The 16462-nt window shown below is 38.2% G+C and overlaps 1 protein-coding gene across 1 annotated transcript; it reads left to right on the top strand.

Moving 5' to 3' along the window:
• Nucleotides 1-9936: 9936 nt before the first annotated feature.
• LOC114268695 (7-deoxyloganetin glucosyltransferase) lies at nt 9937-13642 on the top strand. The gene is given in 3 exon segments (XM_082921630.1): nt 9937-10238; nt 10241-10498; nt 11811-13642. Coding segments are annotated over 3 exon segments (1452 nt in total). The 5' UTR covers nt 9937-9982; the 3' UTR covers nt 12749-13642.
• Nucleotides 13643-16462: the final 2820 nt, after the last annotated feature.

Below are 16462 nucleotides of genomic sequence, written 5' to 3'. Positions count from 1 at the left end.
ACATAAAGTGGATTTTGATTGACCAAGGAAGCTCGTGCGAGATAATGTACTACGAGACCTTCAAGCAACTAAAATTAGAGGACAAAGACTTGGTGCCTGCAATATCTCCCCTCGTCGGTTTCAACTCAATGCCAGAATGGCCAGTTGGCAAGATAATTCTGCCAGTCAATGTAGGAACAATGACGAAATAGGTGAAAATTTGGGTATTAAAGGTCCCTTCCACCTACAACATAATCTTGGGAAGAGCGTGATTGCACGCCATGCGTTTGGTGGCATCAACCTACCATCAAGCATTACGGTTCCCTAACGAAATTTGGGTGATTGAAGAAGTTTTAGGAGACCAAATCATGTCGAAACAGTGCTTCGTCATGGTAAACGGCAGCCGGCTGCAAAAGGGTTTGTACAGATGGTGGAAGAGCCAGAAAGCAATGAACTGTTTGCAGATGTCGACAAAACAACCGAACAAAAGGTAGTGAAAGACTTGGTAGAGGTAATGATAGATGAAAAGAACCCAGAAAAGTTTTTTTTGCTCGTCTCGTCTCTATTTAGCACTGAGAGAATAGAGGTTATGGAATTTTTAACCTTTAACATCGAAGTGTTTGCCTGGACACCATACGACATGCCTGGCATTGACCCTAATTTCATCTGCCATCCACTTAATGTCCATCCAACTGCCAGACCAATTATACAACGAACTCGCCGATCGACACTCCACCATGCAGAGATAGTGGCAGAGGAAGTAAGAAACTTGCTGGAAGCAGGAGCAATCAGAGAAGTGCACTATCCCAGGTGGATCTCTAACACTGTAGTAGTGCCAAAAAAGAATGGCAAATGCCGCGTTTGCGTGGATTACAAAACAGGTAACAAAGCATGCCCAAATAACAGTTTTCCCTTACTACGAATAGACCAACTGGTGGACCTGACAGCAGGGCATAACCGACTTAGCTTCATTGATGCGTATCGCGGTTACCATCAGATCACTATGTATGAACTGGATCAGGAGGTCACATCATTTACAACACTCAGAGGACTATACTGTTACAAGGTCATGCCTTTTAGCTTAAAGAACGTAGGGGCTACATTCCAACGGATGGTCACCAAAATGCTTGAACCATTGTTAGGTAGAACAATGGAGGCTTATATAGATGACATGGTGGTCAAAAGCAGAGATGAGAAGGACCATCTCAGAGACCTAGATGAAATGTTTCAAATTTTGAAGTCCCACAAGTTGCCTCTGAACGCATCTAAGTGCGCATTCGGTGTAGGGTCAGGCAAATTCCTGGGCTTTCTAGTGACCAACGGGGGTATAGAAGTTGATCCCTCTCAGATCAAAGCCATCTAAGATCTAGAGAGGCCCAACATGGTCAAAGAGGTACAGCATCTCACTGGCCTAGTGGCCGCGCTCAACCAATTCATAAGTCGATGGTCAGACAGGTGTCGACCAATCTTTCAGGCACTGAAGGCCAAGTTTGAGTGGGATAATGAGTGCGACCGCACCCTAAAAAGCTTGAAAGACTACATGACCTCTCCTCCGTTGTTAGTAACCCTTGTACTAGGAGAAAAGCTCTTTTTGTACTTAGTAGTTTCCCAGCATGGAGTTAGCGCAGTGTTAGTCAGAGCGGAAGGAATACAACACCTGCTTAACTTTTATGTTAGCAAGACATTGCTGGGCATTGAAACAAGGTACCTGCCATTGGAAAAGATGGCGTTAGCTTTGATGATGGCTTCAAGAAAGTTGTCACACTATTTCCATGCCCACACCGTGATTGTCTTAACGGCTGTCCCCTTAAAAGTCTTGATTGAGATGGCGGATTTTTCTAGACGAATCTTGAAATGGACAGTGGAGTTGGGCCAGTTCGATATTAAGTTTCAACCAAGAACCGCAATAAAGGCCCAAGCTTTGGTAGACTTTGTGGCCGAGTTCATGCAGGAAGTCATCATGTTTGCCCGATCGACTTGACCGGGCAACCAAAAGAAAGAGGGAAAGTGCCGCAGGATTTGTGCAGCCCCCAAAGTAGGACAACCAACTACATAACAAGCCATACAGGCTTGAGAAGAAGGAAAAAGGAACAGATTCGTCAGAGAGATGTGGAAACTCTTCGTGAATGGAGCATCTAACGGGTACGGTGCAGGACTTGACATAGTCCACATCTCATCGGATGGCCTAATAATTGAACAGGCGGTCAACCTTGGCTTCCCAGCATCCAATAATGAGGCGAAGTATGAAGCATTACTAGCAGGTTTAAAATCAGCAGTTCACATGAAGGCCACCGAGTTGATGGTGTATAGTGACTCCCAACTGGTAGTCAACCAGATTTCAGGCGACTACGAGGCAAAGGATGATAAGATGGCTAAGTACTAAGAGTTGGTCAGAAAGGAGATCATAAAGTTTGAAGTAGTCCGGATAGAGAAAATCGACCGAGAGAAAAATAGTAAAGCAGATGAGCTGGCCAGTTTTGCGTCAATGGCAAATACATCTATTCCACACCCATTGTTGATCGACTTCCTACCTAGACCAAGTATTGAAGAACCCGAAGCAGCCGAAACATGTTGTGCGAACTAGGCCCTTCCTGGATGGACCCCATCATAGTATTTTTAAAAGATGGCATCTTGCCTGAAGAAAAGAAAGAAGCCAACAAAATTAGAGCAAAATCACAACGATTTTGGCTCTCTTTATCACTAGTGTTGTACAGAAAATCCTTCATAGGACCTTACTTGAAATGTGTCCATCCTGGTAAGGTCGAGGCATTCTTGTTCGAAATACATGAAGGTGTCTGCGGAAGCCACCAAGGTGGAAGATCATTGGCCTACAGAGCAATTTCACAAGGATATTGGTAGCCATACATGCAAGCAGATTTAGAGAAATATGTCAAGAAGTGCGAGAAATGCCAGAAGTTCGCGCACCAAATACATCAACCAGGCAGAGAGCTTCTACCGTTGACCAGCCCGTGGCCTCTTGCAATGTGGGGCTTGGACATAGTGGGACCACTTCCAGCTGCGCCCAGCAATAGAAAGTTCTTTCTCGCAGCAACAGACTATTTCATAAAGTGAGTGAAAGCAGAAGCACTCGCATCTATAAAAGAAAAAGACGTTAAGAAATTCGTCTGGCAGAACATCATAACTCGGTTCGACATACCCAAGGCTCTAATATCCGAAAATGACAATCAGTTTGATGGAAAAATCTTCAGGGACTTTTGCGAAGAATACAAAATAGAATTCTACAACTCTACACTGGCGTACCCCCAAGCTAATGGCCAGGCTGAAGCTTCCAACAAAGCATCTTAGACGGTCTGAATAACAGGTTGGAAAGGGCAAAAGGTAAGTGGGCTGAGGAGCTTTCTCATGTTTTATGGGCTTATCGTACCACACCTCGGCGGTCAACTAGAGAAACGCCTTTTTCCTTGGCCTATGGCATGGAGGTAGTAATCCCACTGGAAGTAGGCCTTCTCACTACTAGAAGCAAAAATTTTGATCCAAACTTGAATAGTGAGGCCATAACCTTTGAACTTGACCTTGTAGAAGAAGAAAAAAGATAAAGGACATTAGTACACATTGCCTTATACCAACAAGAGTTATCTAGGAAATATAACAAAACAGTGCACCCAAGGCAATTTTAAGATTGGAGATTGGATACTGTGCAAAGTAATGGGCAACACTTTGGTACCTAGAGATGGCAAGTTAGGACCTAACTGGGAAGGACCATACAAAGTGATTGGTTTAACAGGAAAATGGGCATATCACTCGGAAGATATGGACAACAAAGCTATTTCCAGGCCATGAAACATGGCCAATCTTAAACTATTTTATATTTAGTTTTTCCTTAAAAAACTTGTAATTTTTCTTTTTTCAAATAAAACAAGTAGTTTTTTTCAGCACAATTTTTTCTACTATAAAGTTGTTCATAGTTATTTTCAATCGGGGGCAATCAATAAGGTTGACAGATTTGACCAACACTTTTTCTTTCAGCCGAGATAAGGATCTAGGCTGAAGGAATTTTGGCAGGTTTGACCAAACATCTTTTGTTCTTCAGCTGAGATAAGGATGTAGGCTGAAGGAAGTTTGGCAGGTTTGACCAAATATCTTTTGTTCTTCAGCTGAGATAAGGATCTAGGCTGAAGAAGGTTAGCAGTCTTGACCAAACATCTTTTGTTCTTCGACCAAGATAAGGATCTAGGCTGAAGAAGGTTGGCAGGTTTGACCAACACTTTTTCTTTCTTCATCCGAGATAAGGATCTAAGCTGGAAAAAGTTTGGCATGTTTGACCAAACATCTTTTGTTCTTCAACTGAGATAAGGATCTAGGCTGAAGAAATTTGGCAGGTTTGACCAAACATCTTCTGTTCTTCAGCCTAGATGAAGATCTAGGCGGAAGAAGTTTGGCAGGTTTGACCAAACATTTTTTGTTCTTCAGCTGAGATGAGGATCTAGGCTGAAGAAGTTTGGTAGGTTTGACCAAACATCTTTTGTTCTTCAGTCGAGATAAGGATATAGGCGAAAGAAGGTTGGCAGGTTTGATCAACACTTACCTAAAGTCCCAAAGTTGTTGTCCGGCTGAGATACGTATCTTGGCCAAAAACGGTGGGCAGGATAAGCGAAAACCGTGCTGAATTAGGCTAGCTAGGCTTGTAGAAAGTTAGTACACTTAGGGAAAGTACATTAACCGAACAAAAAGTTAGGCAAAATAAGAAATTCCATTGGTTTTTCATTCATTCAGTACAAGAGGAGGGGCTTATAGCTCGGTTACATTTTCATTGAAAGCATAAATCAAAAGAAAATCAGGCAAAAAGATCATTCAAATCAGCATCCAGATTAACCCGAGCTTCGCCACTCGGTAGGCCGATTTCAGCAGGTACTTCCTGGGGTAGGTCGGTCACAGCTACCCCCTTGACTCTACTTGGCACTAGTTGGCTGAGTGGCTCCACCCGAGCTGACTGAAGAGTCTGAAAATCATGATCATTGTTTGCAGGTAGGGCATTGTTTGGTTTAGGGGATTCACCTCCTCCTCCCCCCCTTCTTGGAGAAGCTTATGTTGAATGGCGTCGGCGTAGTCTGTCATGTAACTTGGAATGAAGTGAGGGGGAGAGTTCAGGAAGATCTTGGTGTCTTGCCCCTGACCGAGCTTGACAACAGCCGTCTTCTACCTGCATTTGAAGAAAATGTCTTTCGTAGCTTCACATTACAAGACATAGGTGGCCTCCTCTTCTTTGTAGCCTCGGTCCTCAACATCTTCTATTTTCTTCTTCAGCTCGGTGATCTTAGCATTTTTCTTCTTTTCCAGCTTGGCCAATTCACGCAGGTAGCGATCCTTTTTCTCAGCCAGCGTTTTTTGTTTATCAGTCACAACCGTGTTGATTAGTTCGATCAGACGAATGTTTTCGGATTCTAGCTCGGTCAACTTTAGCTGGGTCTCCTTCAGTTCAGTCGCTCTGGCATTGGCATCAGCCATGGCCGACCGTACGATCTTGCGAAGTTCAAGCACGCGTTTGTGGGCCATATGGTTTTTCTACAGGGCCTGCGTATCATAAGAGAAAGTGGATTAGGATAAACCGAGCAAACATGGGGTTAAATTCGACACAAGTAGAAAGGAGAAAACTTACAAGCACCATCGACTTGGTTGCCGAGCGGATGACCTTTAGCTTGGTTAGGTGGTCGTGGTGGTGACAGACAGACACTTTTGGAGAGGTTGAAAGTAAGCATGTGGTCTTTGTCAGCAACCACTGAATCCGTGGTAGTTACAGCACGGTTCTTGTAAGTCATTGATGGTGCCCATTCTGAAGGGCTTGCTCGGTCGAAGCATGCGGGCTCTGGGCTTGGCAGTGTAGTTTTAGGAAGCATGGAGTCCTCATCGATAAGGCGTTGCGGTTTGGTAGATGAGGTATGTGCACGCTTGCTTGGCCGAGATGTAGTAGCCCTGGCAGTTAGAAGGGTGACCACGGTTTCACAATGTTGACCAGATAATTCTTGCCCGGTTTGCACTTCACCGGAGGTCTGCTCGGTGATGAGTGCTCGCACGGCCCTCCTTTTCGCCATTTCTTGTTCTTCTATAAGTGGAATTAGGTTGATTTGGGGAAGTGTGGGATCTGGCTCGGGGGAAGGTTCTAGGAGGAAGTTGGTGACTCTAGTTTTCCTCCTTCCACTGTACCGGTAGGTCGGCTCGAAGTTTAATAGCTCGGCCCAATCACAGTGCGATATCAAAGTGTGGCTTGAAGGGCGTCCTAATTGGTGTAAGTATAGTGTGATTTGAGCTGGTTTAAATCTGCAAGAAAGAAGGACAAGGAACGAGTTAGCACGGTGGTTAGTTGGAACAGCAAAGAAAAATTGAACTGAAGTGTGCTTACTAGCAACTTCTTTATTCCAGTTTATATTGTATTTACCAGAAACCCAAAGGAAATCGTCATCATTCAAGTCTTTGTCCAGTGCGTTTTTTATGATTTTTTCTTGGCCTCTTCTTACTCTGAGGTTGTACACCCAATCGTCGTCATTTTGGCCGAGAGAATATTGATGAAATAGCTCGGCCAATCTAAGGTTGAGGCCGAGCCGGCGGTTTAGCTCGGCAATGCTGTTTATTATTCTGTAAGTGTTTGTGGAGAGTTGAGTTGGACACAATCTTTTTTGGCGAAGGAATTCGCATACAAGAGGCTGTACGGGAAACTGAAGCTCGGCTTTTACGATTGATATCACTGTGAAAGGGACGAAGCCCGATTTGCCCCAAGGTGTGGTGTCTAGCTCTGCTAAAGAGAGGTGGACATCATCAGGAATATGGTAGTCTCTTCAAAATTTGGCCATGGCTCCAGGCGAGTCCACTAGGAGCCGGTATTTACCTATTAAACTTAAAAGAATGATTTTGTTAAAATGCACACGATAGCCTAGCTCGGTGCTGGTGTGAGCTCGGTTGAGCGAAAATGCCCGGGGGCAAAGTGCAAAGGTGTGCCTGGCCAGCCTAGTCGAGTCTACAAAGTGAAAATAAAATGTTATGCCCAGGTAACTGGACCGGGCTAAGTAAATAAGCTATGTAAAGTAAGCCTAGCTCGGCTACGAATGGGTTACAGACCATTTTTAGTTCGGCCATGCAGTAAGGCCAACTCAAGGTTTTTAGCATGGTTGGTGATCAGTGCGTTACTAGTTCGGTCAAGTACAACCTTGAAGGTTGCAAACAAATTCCTAGTTCGGTCATAGCACGATTTTGGATCAAAAATCATGTTTGACATTGATTTAAAATCTGGTTAGTGAGTTTTTACGCGTAGGCGTGAAGTTTTGGGTTTGTGGTATTTGCTCAATACTCTGTTACGGATAACATGCATATATGGTGAATAAATACTGAAAGTACAAAAATTAATAAACAGAGGAACTTACAGATTCAGGGCATGACCAACAACTTTCAATCTACAGTAGGTGCACCAGAAGGAAAATGAAGTAGGCGGTATAGTAGCTTAGTTTGAGACTAGAGTGTAGGAAGAACAGGGATGGAGCTCAAAAGGCGAGGATTTGCAAGTGAGAAAGTGAATAGTAAGAGTGTTTGATTCAAGGAATGGGTTTTGTGGAGGCACGAAAACGGCGGGACTTTTTAAATGTTTTTTGGTAAATGTGTAACGGCTATTACAGTGCGGAGACATAATGAATAGGTGCCACGTGTCCTAGTAAGAACGTGATGACAGGTACGTGAAGCGACGAACTATGCAACCGGCGTGTTTTCTGGAGACCGAGCTACCTACTCATGATAGCGTTTCCTAGCTCAGTGGAGTTGAGTATTCAAACTTGGTTGGGTTGATTATGTTGGTCCGGTTGGTTTGAGAATTTTAGCACGGCTTGAAGATAATAATCCCAATCATGCTTCACAAATGGAATTAAGAGGCAATTGAGAGGGTAATTTATAAGGAGAAATTGGGCCAAGCTATGATCCATTAATCTCTGTTTTGGGCCGAGCTAAGGGCTGGGGTATGGGCTTTGAATAGCTCGGTCCCAGGTCGTCTAGGTACCAAACTGGGCAGAGACTTCGGGAGGGGTTTAACCAGGCTATCTAAAGCTAGTCCTAGTAGCTGGACGTGGTATTAGTAAGAAGGGAGGCCGAGCTAGGTATAGCTCGGTCGAACGCCATATACATTATTACTTTGTTGAGAGCACGACAGAGATAAGCTAGCTCGGTTAAACCGCACCAACTTAGTCAAGGTGAAAACCATCTCACTTGGTTGGTAGTAAGTAGAGTGTTATCAGGATAGACATTCTTCATTGGGAGTATGATTCATAGGAGGACTCTTATAAGGAAAGTTGGAATCCTTCTAGGATTGTGCCAGACAGAATCTATAAAAACTCATAGCAGGACCTATGTACAGGTATCACGATTTCTATTCTCGAATATATAGAGCTTTTGTGTCTATTGTCTATTTTGCTGACTAAGGCATTGGAAAGGTTTCCGGCACACCCCCGTTAGCTAGCTCACGTTTGTGTTTTCAGGTCGTAAAATAAAGATGTTTGGAGGAGTGCAAATTTGATCAACAGGATTATACGAGAATATTATTTCTGTGTTTGTACACTATAATATATTATCCGTTAATTAATATATTAACATATGATATAGTATAATTTTAGAAAATTTAAATCTTTATAATTTATATAATGGGTGAGGGTTATAGTTTTAAAATGATAATATCATAACATATGTTGGTACATTAAGTAGTATATTAATTGGTACGTGTAGCACCACCGCAAAAAATTAGATCCAATTTTTAAAACAAGTAATGTGGGAATCAATCAGGATATTAAATATGACATTCTCTCATATATTTTCTAACCATCAATCAATCATATTATTTAAATATTATTTAATTTAGAAAATGAGTTCAAAAGGTGGACTTGTACATTATTTTTGTAAAGTTTTTATTTACTTATTTTTTTTTTTTATGTCTACATAGAAATATTTAATAGAGTGATATAACAATTTGTAACGACATTTTAATTTTCTAGTTATAAAAAGTCCCTAAATGAGACCTGAGTATTAATATTTAGATTCAAAAATTAAATACACTTTTCAGAATGTGACACTATATTAAAATATGTAAGTAAAATTTTTTCTTGTTTATTTTATAATTATTAACCAATTTATCTTGATTGCACCCGTACATCATTTTCTTTATGCTGTGTTTAGTTAGAGGATTTGAGGAGAGATTTAGAAAGAGAAATGAAAAAGATAGATGAAATGTGAATAAAATATACCTATATTTCATTTAATTTCACGTACTTTTTTCCTTTCTCTTTCCAAATCTCCTAACCAATCACAGCGTTATTGAATAGTCAGTTAGAACATATGTTATTTTCCATCTAATAGTCGGCAAAGATTTTTTTTTTATCCAGAAAACACTATATAAACTCACTTTTTAAATCAATTTTTTAAATTTAATGATATGTAAGTAATATAATTGGTTAATAATTAGTGCATATATATAAAAGAGTGTTACTTTAAAAATTTTAATTGATTGTCACATCACTAAATTTAAAAATTAAATATAATTTTTAGGAGGATGATCCCCCCTAGTTCAGATTTTGAACTGGAGAGCATTGTTTGGATCCGTGGGGCTCACTACATGTCCTATTTCGATAATCTGAACCTTTCATTTTATCAGGTATTTTATGTATTTCGTCCAAAAAAAAATTAAGTCGATTCAATAATTGTAACTAATTTAATTTTTTACTAAGAAAATAAACAACAATTATAAAAAAAATATTACCTTTAATATTTTAATTAATTATCACATCACTAAAATTAAAAATTAAATATAATTTTTGATCATAAATAAAAATGTTTTTTTTTTTTTTTAATGTGCGACTGCCCACTGCGCACCATGTCACCATCCCCCATCCATCACCACGCGCGTAAACATTTAACACAATTGTTGTTTATGGGTCTATAAAACAAAACAAGAACCATAATGTGTGATTCATAAGCAATTTAAAATATCCCAATTGAGAGGAGAGGAGGAGGAGAGAGAATGGGTTCGATGCGCAAGTTAGAAAAACCTCATGCAGTTTGTATACCATACCCAGCTCAAGGCCACATCAACCCCATGCTCAAGCTCTCCAAACTCCTCCAGCAAAGAGGCTTTCACATCACCTTTGTCAACACTGAGTTCAACCACAAACGCCTCCTCAAATCTCGGGGCCCCGACTCCCTCAACGGGCTCTCTTCCTTCCGGTTCGAAACCATACCCGATGGGCTCCCCGAGTCCGATGCCGATGCAACCCAAGACATCCATCACTGTGCGAGTCCACCAGGAAACACTGCTTGGCTCCTTTTAAAGACCTTCTTTCGAAGCTAAACGACATTGCTTCGTCGAACGTCCCGCCGGTGACTTGCATAGTCTCCGATGGGGCTATGAGCTTCACTGTGGATGCTGCTGAAGAATTGGGCATTCCTGAAGTTCTTTTCTGGACAACTAGTGCCTGTGGGTTCATGGGTTATGAACAGTATCCTAATCTTATCGATAAGAGTTATATTCCACTTAAAGGTCTTATTAATTCAATTAATATGTATATTAATATGATTACATGTATACATCACATGCACACATACACACGTACATGCATTCAGTATGCTAGATTAACACCTTTTCTTGTTAATTAAAATAATTCAGATATAAAATTTTTGCGGCGATGACACAGACCTCTAGGGAGAGTTCTAACGAGAGCACGGGGCAAGGTATAAAAGAATAAGGTCAAAACATTAGTCTTCATAAATATTCTTGTCCTTCCGTCCCAAATCACTTATAATCCTTAGATTATATGAAAATTTCAAGATTTGAGAATCTCAAGATATATTCAATAATTGTGAATGATTTGAGATACAGAGATAAGAATATTTGAGAATTGGAGATCCTTATCTCTTTAGAGTTGTTGTTTTAAAATTGTAAATATTTTTGTAATTTTTGTACGTGTGTGAATTTTTTATATAAAAATTATATTTATATCTAATTATTTTTTTTATTTTAATTGGATTGATAACACGTCTTCTCTCATCTAAATTAGATTAATTTCTCTATCACATGATGGGTCGTTAGTTTGATCTTGAAGTCAATAAAAAATTTAAAAATTTACATGATTACAAAAATAAAAAAATAAAATTGATAGAGTAGAGAAATAAATGTAAAAAAGATATATGAGTCTGCAGCTGTAGTCCTGGAAAAGTGTGGCAAGCGTTGATATTTAGGTCAAGTTTGGCATCCTCCAAAAAATTCAAAAAGTCAAAAAGTCACTATCCTATTTAAGTCATATCATCTTATTTAAGTCACATCATCTCTCTAACACATCACTTCAAACCCAACCCAAATCCAACCCATATTTCATAAAAAGTCAAAAAGTACACTTATTTAATCTTCCCAAACTTGGCCTTACTGCTATTCTATATATATTTACCTTTATTAATTGAATAATGTTTGAATAGTGTTGGGGATTTTAAAAGTTTATTAATTTTTTTTAAATGTTTTATATAGATGTGAAATTTATATGGGATTTATATGATGCAGTGTTTTGAAAAGTTTGTAAAAAATTAATTTTTTAATTTTTTTAATTTATTTTATCTTTTTGTGAGTAAAAAATGTGAGAGGTGATGTGATCTAAAATAGGTAAAAAGTAAAATTTTTTTTTTTGGCCTCCCAAAAGATCCCGATATAAGTTTTATATTCATGTGAGATATTTAATAAAAAATTTAATAAAATTTTTAAGATTTTTATCATTATTATTATCAATTTATGAATTTATCGAGATTTTCAATACAATATCGTAAGTTTGGTGCTGATATTTTTTTTTGGGGGTGATGTGCAGATAAGAGTTGCATGACAAATGGATATTTGGATACAGTTATCGATTGGATACCTGGTATGAAAGGTATACGTTTGAAGGATTTACCAAGTTTTCTTCGAACCACAGATCTAAGCGATTTTATGATTGATTTTGTGTGTGGTGAAGCTGAGAGAGCTCGTAGAGGCTCTGCCATTATTTTCAATACATTTGAGAAATTAGAACATAACGTTTTGGAGGTTCTTTCATCCATGTTCCCTCCAATCTACACTATTGGACCTTTACACTTATTAACGAATCAAATCAACGATGATAGTCTCAAGTTGATAGGATCAAATCTATGGAAAGAAGAACCCCAGTGCCTCGAATGGCTCGACACAAAAGGACCCAACTCTGTTGTTTATGTGAACTTTGGAAGCATCACTGTCATGACACCAAACCAAATGGTTGAGTTTGCTTGGGGACTTGCTAATAGCAACCAGACCTTTTTGTGGGTAATAAGACCTGATCTTGTCACTGGCGACTTGGCTGTTCTTCCACCAGAATTCATGGAAGCAACAAAAGAAAGAGGTTTATTGGCAAGTTGGTGCCCCCAAGAGCAAGTTCTTGACCACCCGTCTATTGGAGGGTTTTTAACTCACTCTGGGTGGAACTCCACACTTGAAAGCATTTCGAGTGGAGTTCCAATGGTCTGTTGGCCATTTTTCGCAGAGCAACAAACAAATTGTTGGCACTGTTGCACCCAATGGGGCATAGCGATGGAGATAGATAATGATGTTAAGAAAGATGAAGTTGAGAGCCTTGTGAGAGAGTTGATGGTTGGAGAGAAAGGGAAGGAGATGAAGAAAAAGGCTATGGAGTGGAAGAGATTGGCTCAAGAAACCACTGAGAGTTCCTCTGGTTCATCTTTCTTGAATCTAGACAAGCTGGTCAACCAAGTTCTTCTTTCTCTAAGACATTAGCATTAGGTTAATTGCGCTAAACCAAGTTTACAATTGTCTCTACTATCTTTTCAATTTATTATTGTTAATATATTTTATGTTAGTGCTTTAGGCTTTAGATTAGTGCCTTTACTTTCGGTTAGTGGATCCACTTTTGGCATGATGATGTTTGTAATTTTCTCTCCTATATAACGGAGAGTGTACCTCTTTATTCATATAACATTCAATACATAAACATTTCAATACATAATTCATTCTCTCTGTATCTCTCTCTATCAATTTATCTTAACATGGTATCAGAGCTATAGGTTAAAGATCTTGGTGTTCTTCGCCTTCCGGCGGGCGGGCGGCAACCTCGCCTTGGCCGCCCGCCGGACCTCAACCTAGTCCGCTCGAATTTTCTACACATACCTTCTCATGCAAATACTCCAATCCCCTTGCAGCATCAAATTCCATCTTGGTGACCTCCACTCCACTCTTCATCCCCGATCTCGGCAGTTTGATTGAAAACAAAGAGACACATCCCGCCACCTGCGCCGCCCGGATCTTCCAACTAACCCGAGAACTCCGCCACAAGTCCGACGGCGAGACCATCCGGTGGTTGCTGGAACACGCCGAGCCTTCCATCATCTCTGCCACCGGCACCGGCACTGTCCCCGCCATCGCCATGTCCGTCGGTGGAACCCTCCAAATCCCCACCACCTCCGCCGGAAGCACCCTCCAGATTCACACACACGGTTTAGAGAGAGAGAGAGAGCAGACACCATCACTTCAGGCCATGGAGCTTCTACTGATTTTGGGTGGGCAAGACAAAGAGGAGAGCTCTCTTTATTTCGGGGGACACACAGATACAACACATGCGTGAACTTCTCTACCTCACTCACTCTCTTCTCACCCACGGCAGCAAGACACACAGATACACATGCACATGATGAAAACATTGAATCCACCCACTCCCTCTCTCTCTGGTCCCTTTTTTCTCTCCACCATACTCCCTTTAATCATATCCTTCTTTTGCCTTACTTTATTCCACCCACTTGCAGCACATGTATGGCCATTATCATATTATAATATGCTAGCAAAATCAATCCACATGACCCACTTACAACTCCTCATCGGATTTGCAGCATACATCACTTGGTCCTATTGATATATATATATATATACTAGCGTATGCCCGTGCCTGAAGGCACGGTATAAATAATGTTGTGATTAAAATACAGTTGTAATTAATAAGTATCATATTAAAATTTATTATGAATTCTGTAATTTTTTTGACAAAAATATTGAAAAAATATAAAGAAATACTATTCCTTTTAAAAAATTGTAACAATTTTACTTGTATCATAAGTTTTATAAAACTCAAATAAAGTAACAACGAAATAACTTAAAACTCCGGTGATGCAACTCACAAAGAAGCACCGAAATACTCCCACTGTCGGCAAACAAATAATTATTCTATTGTTTATACCCATTGATATATATAATACTACCAAATAAATAATTATCATGTTGTTTAAAAATTTCAATTTAGTAGTTTGTCCAACAAACAATAAAAGCTAAATAAATTAAGATTTTAAAAATAAAAATAATAATAAATACAATATTTTGATTTCTCAAAAGTCGTGGAATTTTCTGACCTCTTCCTGGTTGGTGCTGGGTCACCCAAAGATCTTTCTTTTTATTTTTCTTTTTTTTTTAATTTTTTTTTATTTTAGACTTCACTCTCTATTGGCTTGCTTTTTCCATTCAACCAATCACATTCCATCCGCATGGTTTTCGTTTTGATGAACTAATTTCCAGAGTCTTTAAAGCTTACAACAACTTGAAAGTGCTCAAAAAGTTCAACTTCTATCAATAGATTCTAACACCTTCAAATTTTAACACCTTCAAACTACCGATTTATCTGGTAATAGATTCTAACACCTTTAGATTTTAACACCTTCAAACTACTAATTCATCTGGTAATAGATTCTAACCAGGCAAGTCCCCAGGGTTGGTTTGGAGGTTTAAAAATGTATATCCGTGTCTAAATTAATTATAAGATTAAAATATAATTAAATTTAAAAGTATTGATTTAAAATGTAATTTATCAAATTTATTGACTTTGAAATGAATTTTGTAAAAATAACCAAACATAAATACACCCCAATAAAATTAAAATAAAAATTAAAAAATATAATTTATTATAAGAATTTGAAGTCAAAATTCTATTAATAAAAAAACTCTTCTTTTCACTTTTTGAACAAATCACCACTCCCATTATTTCTTCTCTTTCTCAAAATTCACTTTTGTGATCATTTTTTTAAGGTAACCCAATTTAAACCTAATTTAAATTTTGAATTCAAATTTATCTACACACACACAAAAAAGCATTTTCTATATAAACATGACTCATAAACTCAATTTATACTTAATTTTCATACAAATTTAAATTCACCATTTTTTTTAACATATCTCAATTTAAACTCCAGATTTTAACACCTTCAAATTCTAACACCTTTAGATTTTAACACCTTCAAACTACTGATTTATCTAGTAATAGATTCTAACACCTTCAGATTTTAACACTTTCAAACTACTAATTTATCTGGCTTCTCACAAATATATGTTAAGTATCTAAAAAATCAAAACTACTCGACATTTTTTTATTTTTTAATAAAAATAAATAAATTGTTAATATAAACACAATTATTTAAACAATAACAATCCTGTAGCATTATTCTTTAAACAATTCTGTGCAATTATTTAACTAAAGCTACTTTTTCTTTTCTTCTTCTACTTCTTTTTCTTTTTGTTCTTTTTTGAGCAGATAGCTCTGTCTCTCTTTTTCCTCTACGTCTCTCTCTTCCTATTTGAATTCCATTGCTGTTCAAGGTTGAGCTTCGAATGGGAGCCATAACCCAGTTAATAAACATTACAACACATTAAAAATCACAAACCCAAACCCAAATCTTAGAAACACAAATTCAAACACAATAAAACCTTTGAGAAATCAAAACACGTTTCAAAATGAAACCCATTCGAAGTAGATCAGAGAGAAATTTAAAATTCATAGTAACTTAAAAACAAACTATAAAATCATTATTATTAAAATTTATAAATTTTAACACTAATTTGTAATTTTTTTTTTCCACATTTACCCCGTGTAGTTGTTTCCCCTAAGTATGATGATCAAAATGGAGCTCTTAAATAAGGTTGTTAACTTAATTTATATATATAGTGAATTTAATCATTTATTTAATAGTGAATTTATATATATAGTGAATAAATAGCAAAATTTTCAAACCAATGATGGGAAATGTATTTAAGGCATGCAAGTAGGATCATAACACCAATTGCTTAGAAATGTTCTTGCAAGTAATCAACAGAAGAATGCTGATATGGTTGAGTAGAAAGGTAGGGCCCATAGGGGTTGGTTAAGTAGAAAGGTATGCTGATATGGTTGTGTTTGGGTTTGGTTCAGATAATCCAATGAACTTTATTTTACCCTCTTCCACCAACTTCTTAAGTTCCCCCACATGCCATTCAAGAAGAAAATTTCATTCAAACATCACATACACAAAAAATTACAAATAATACTAATAAAAAAATTATTCAAACTCCAATAATACCTCCTTGTTTTTTTAAAAGAAAAATAAACCAGTAAACTTTAGGTACGGTTTCCTCTATAGGTAAACCAGCAAGCTTTAAAAGAAAAATAAACCAATAAACCAGTAAACCAATAAACTTTAT

This window comes from Camellia sinensis, chromosome 3 (genome assembly GCF_055761805.1).
Source record: "Camellia sinensis isolate YWXY chromosome 3, ASM5576180v1, whole genome shotgun sequence".
Lineage (NCBI taxonomy): Eukaryota > Viridiplantae > Streptophyta > Magnoliopsida > Ericales > Theaceae > Camellia > Camellia sinensis.
The sequence above is the reverse complement of the archived record's forward strand: the minus strand, read 5'-3'. Positions and strand labels throughout refer to the sequence as shown.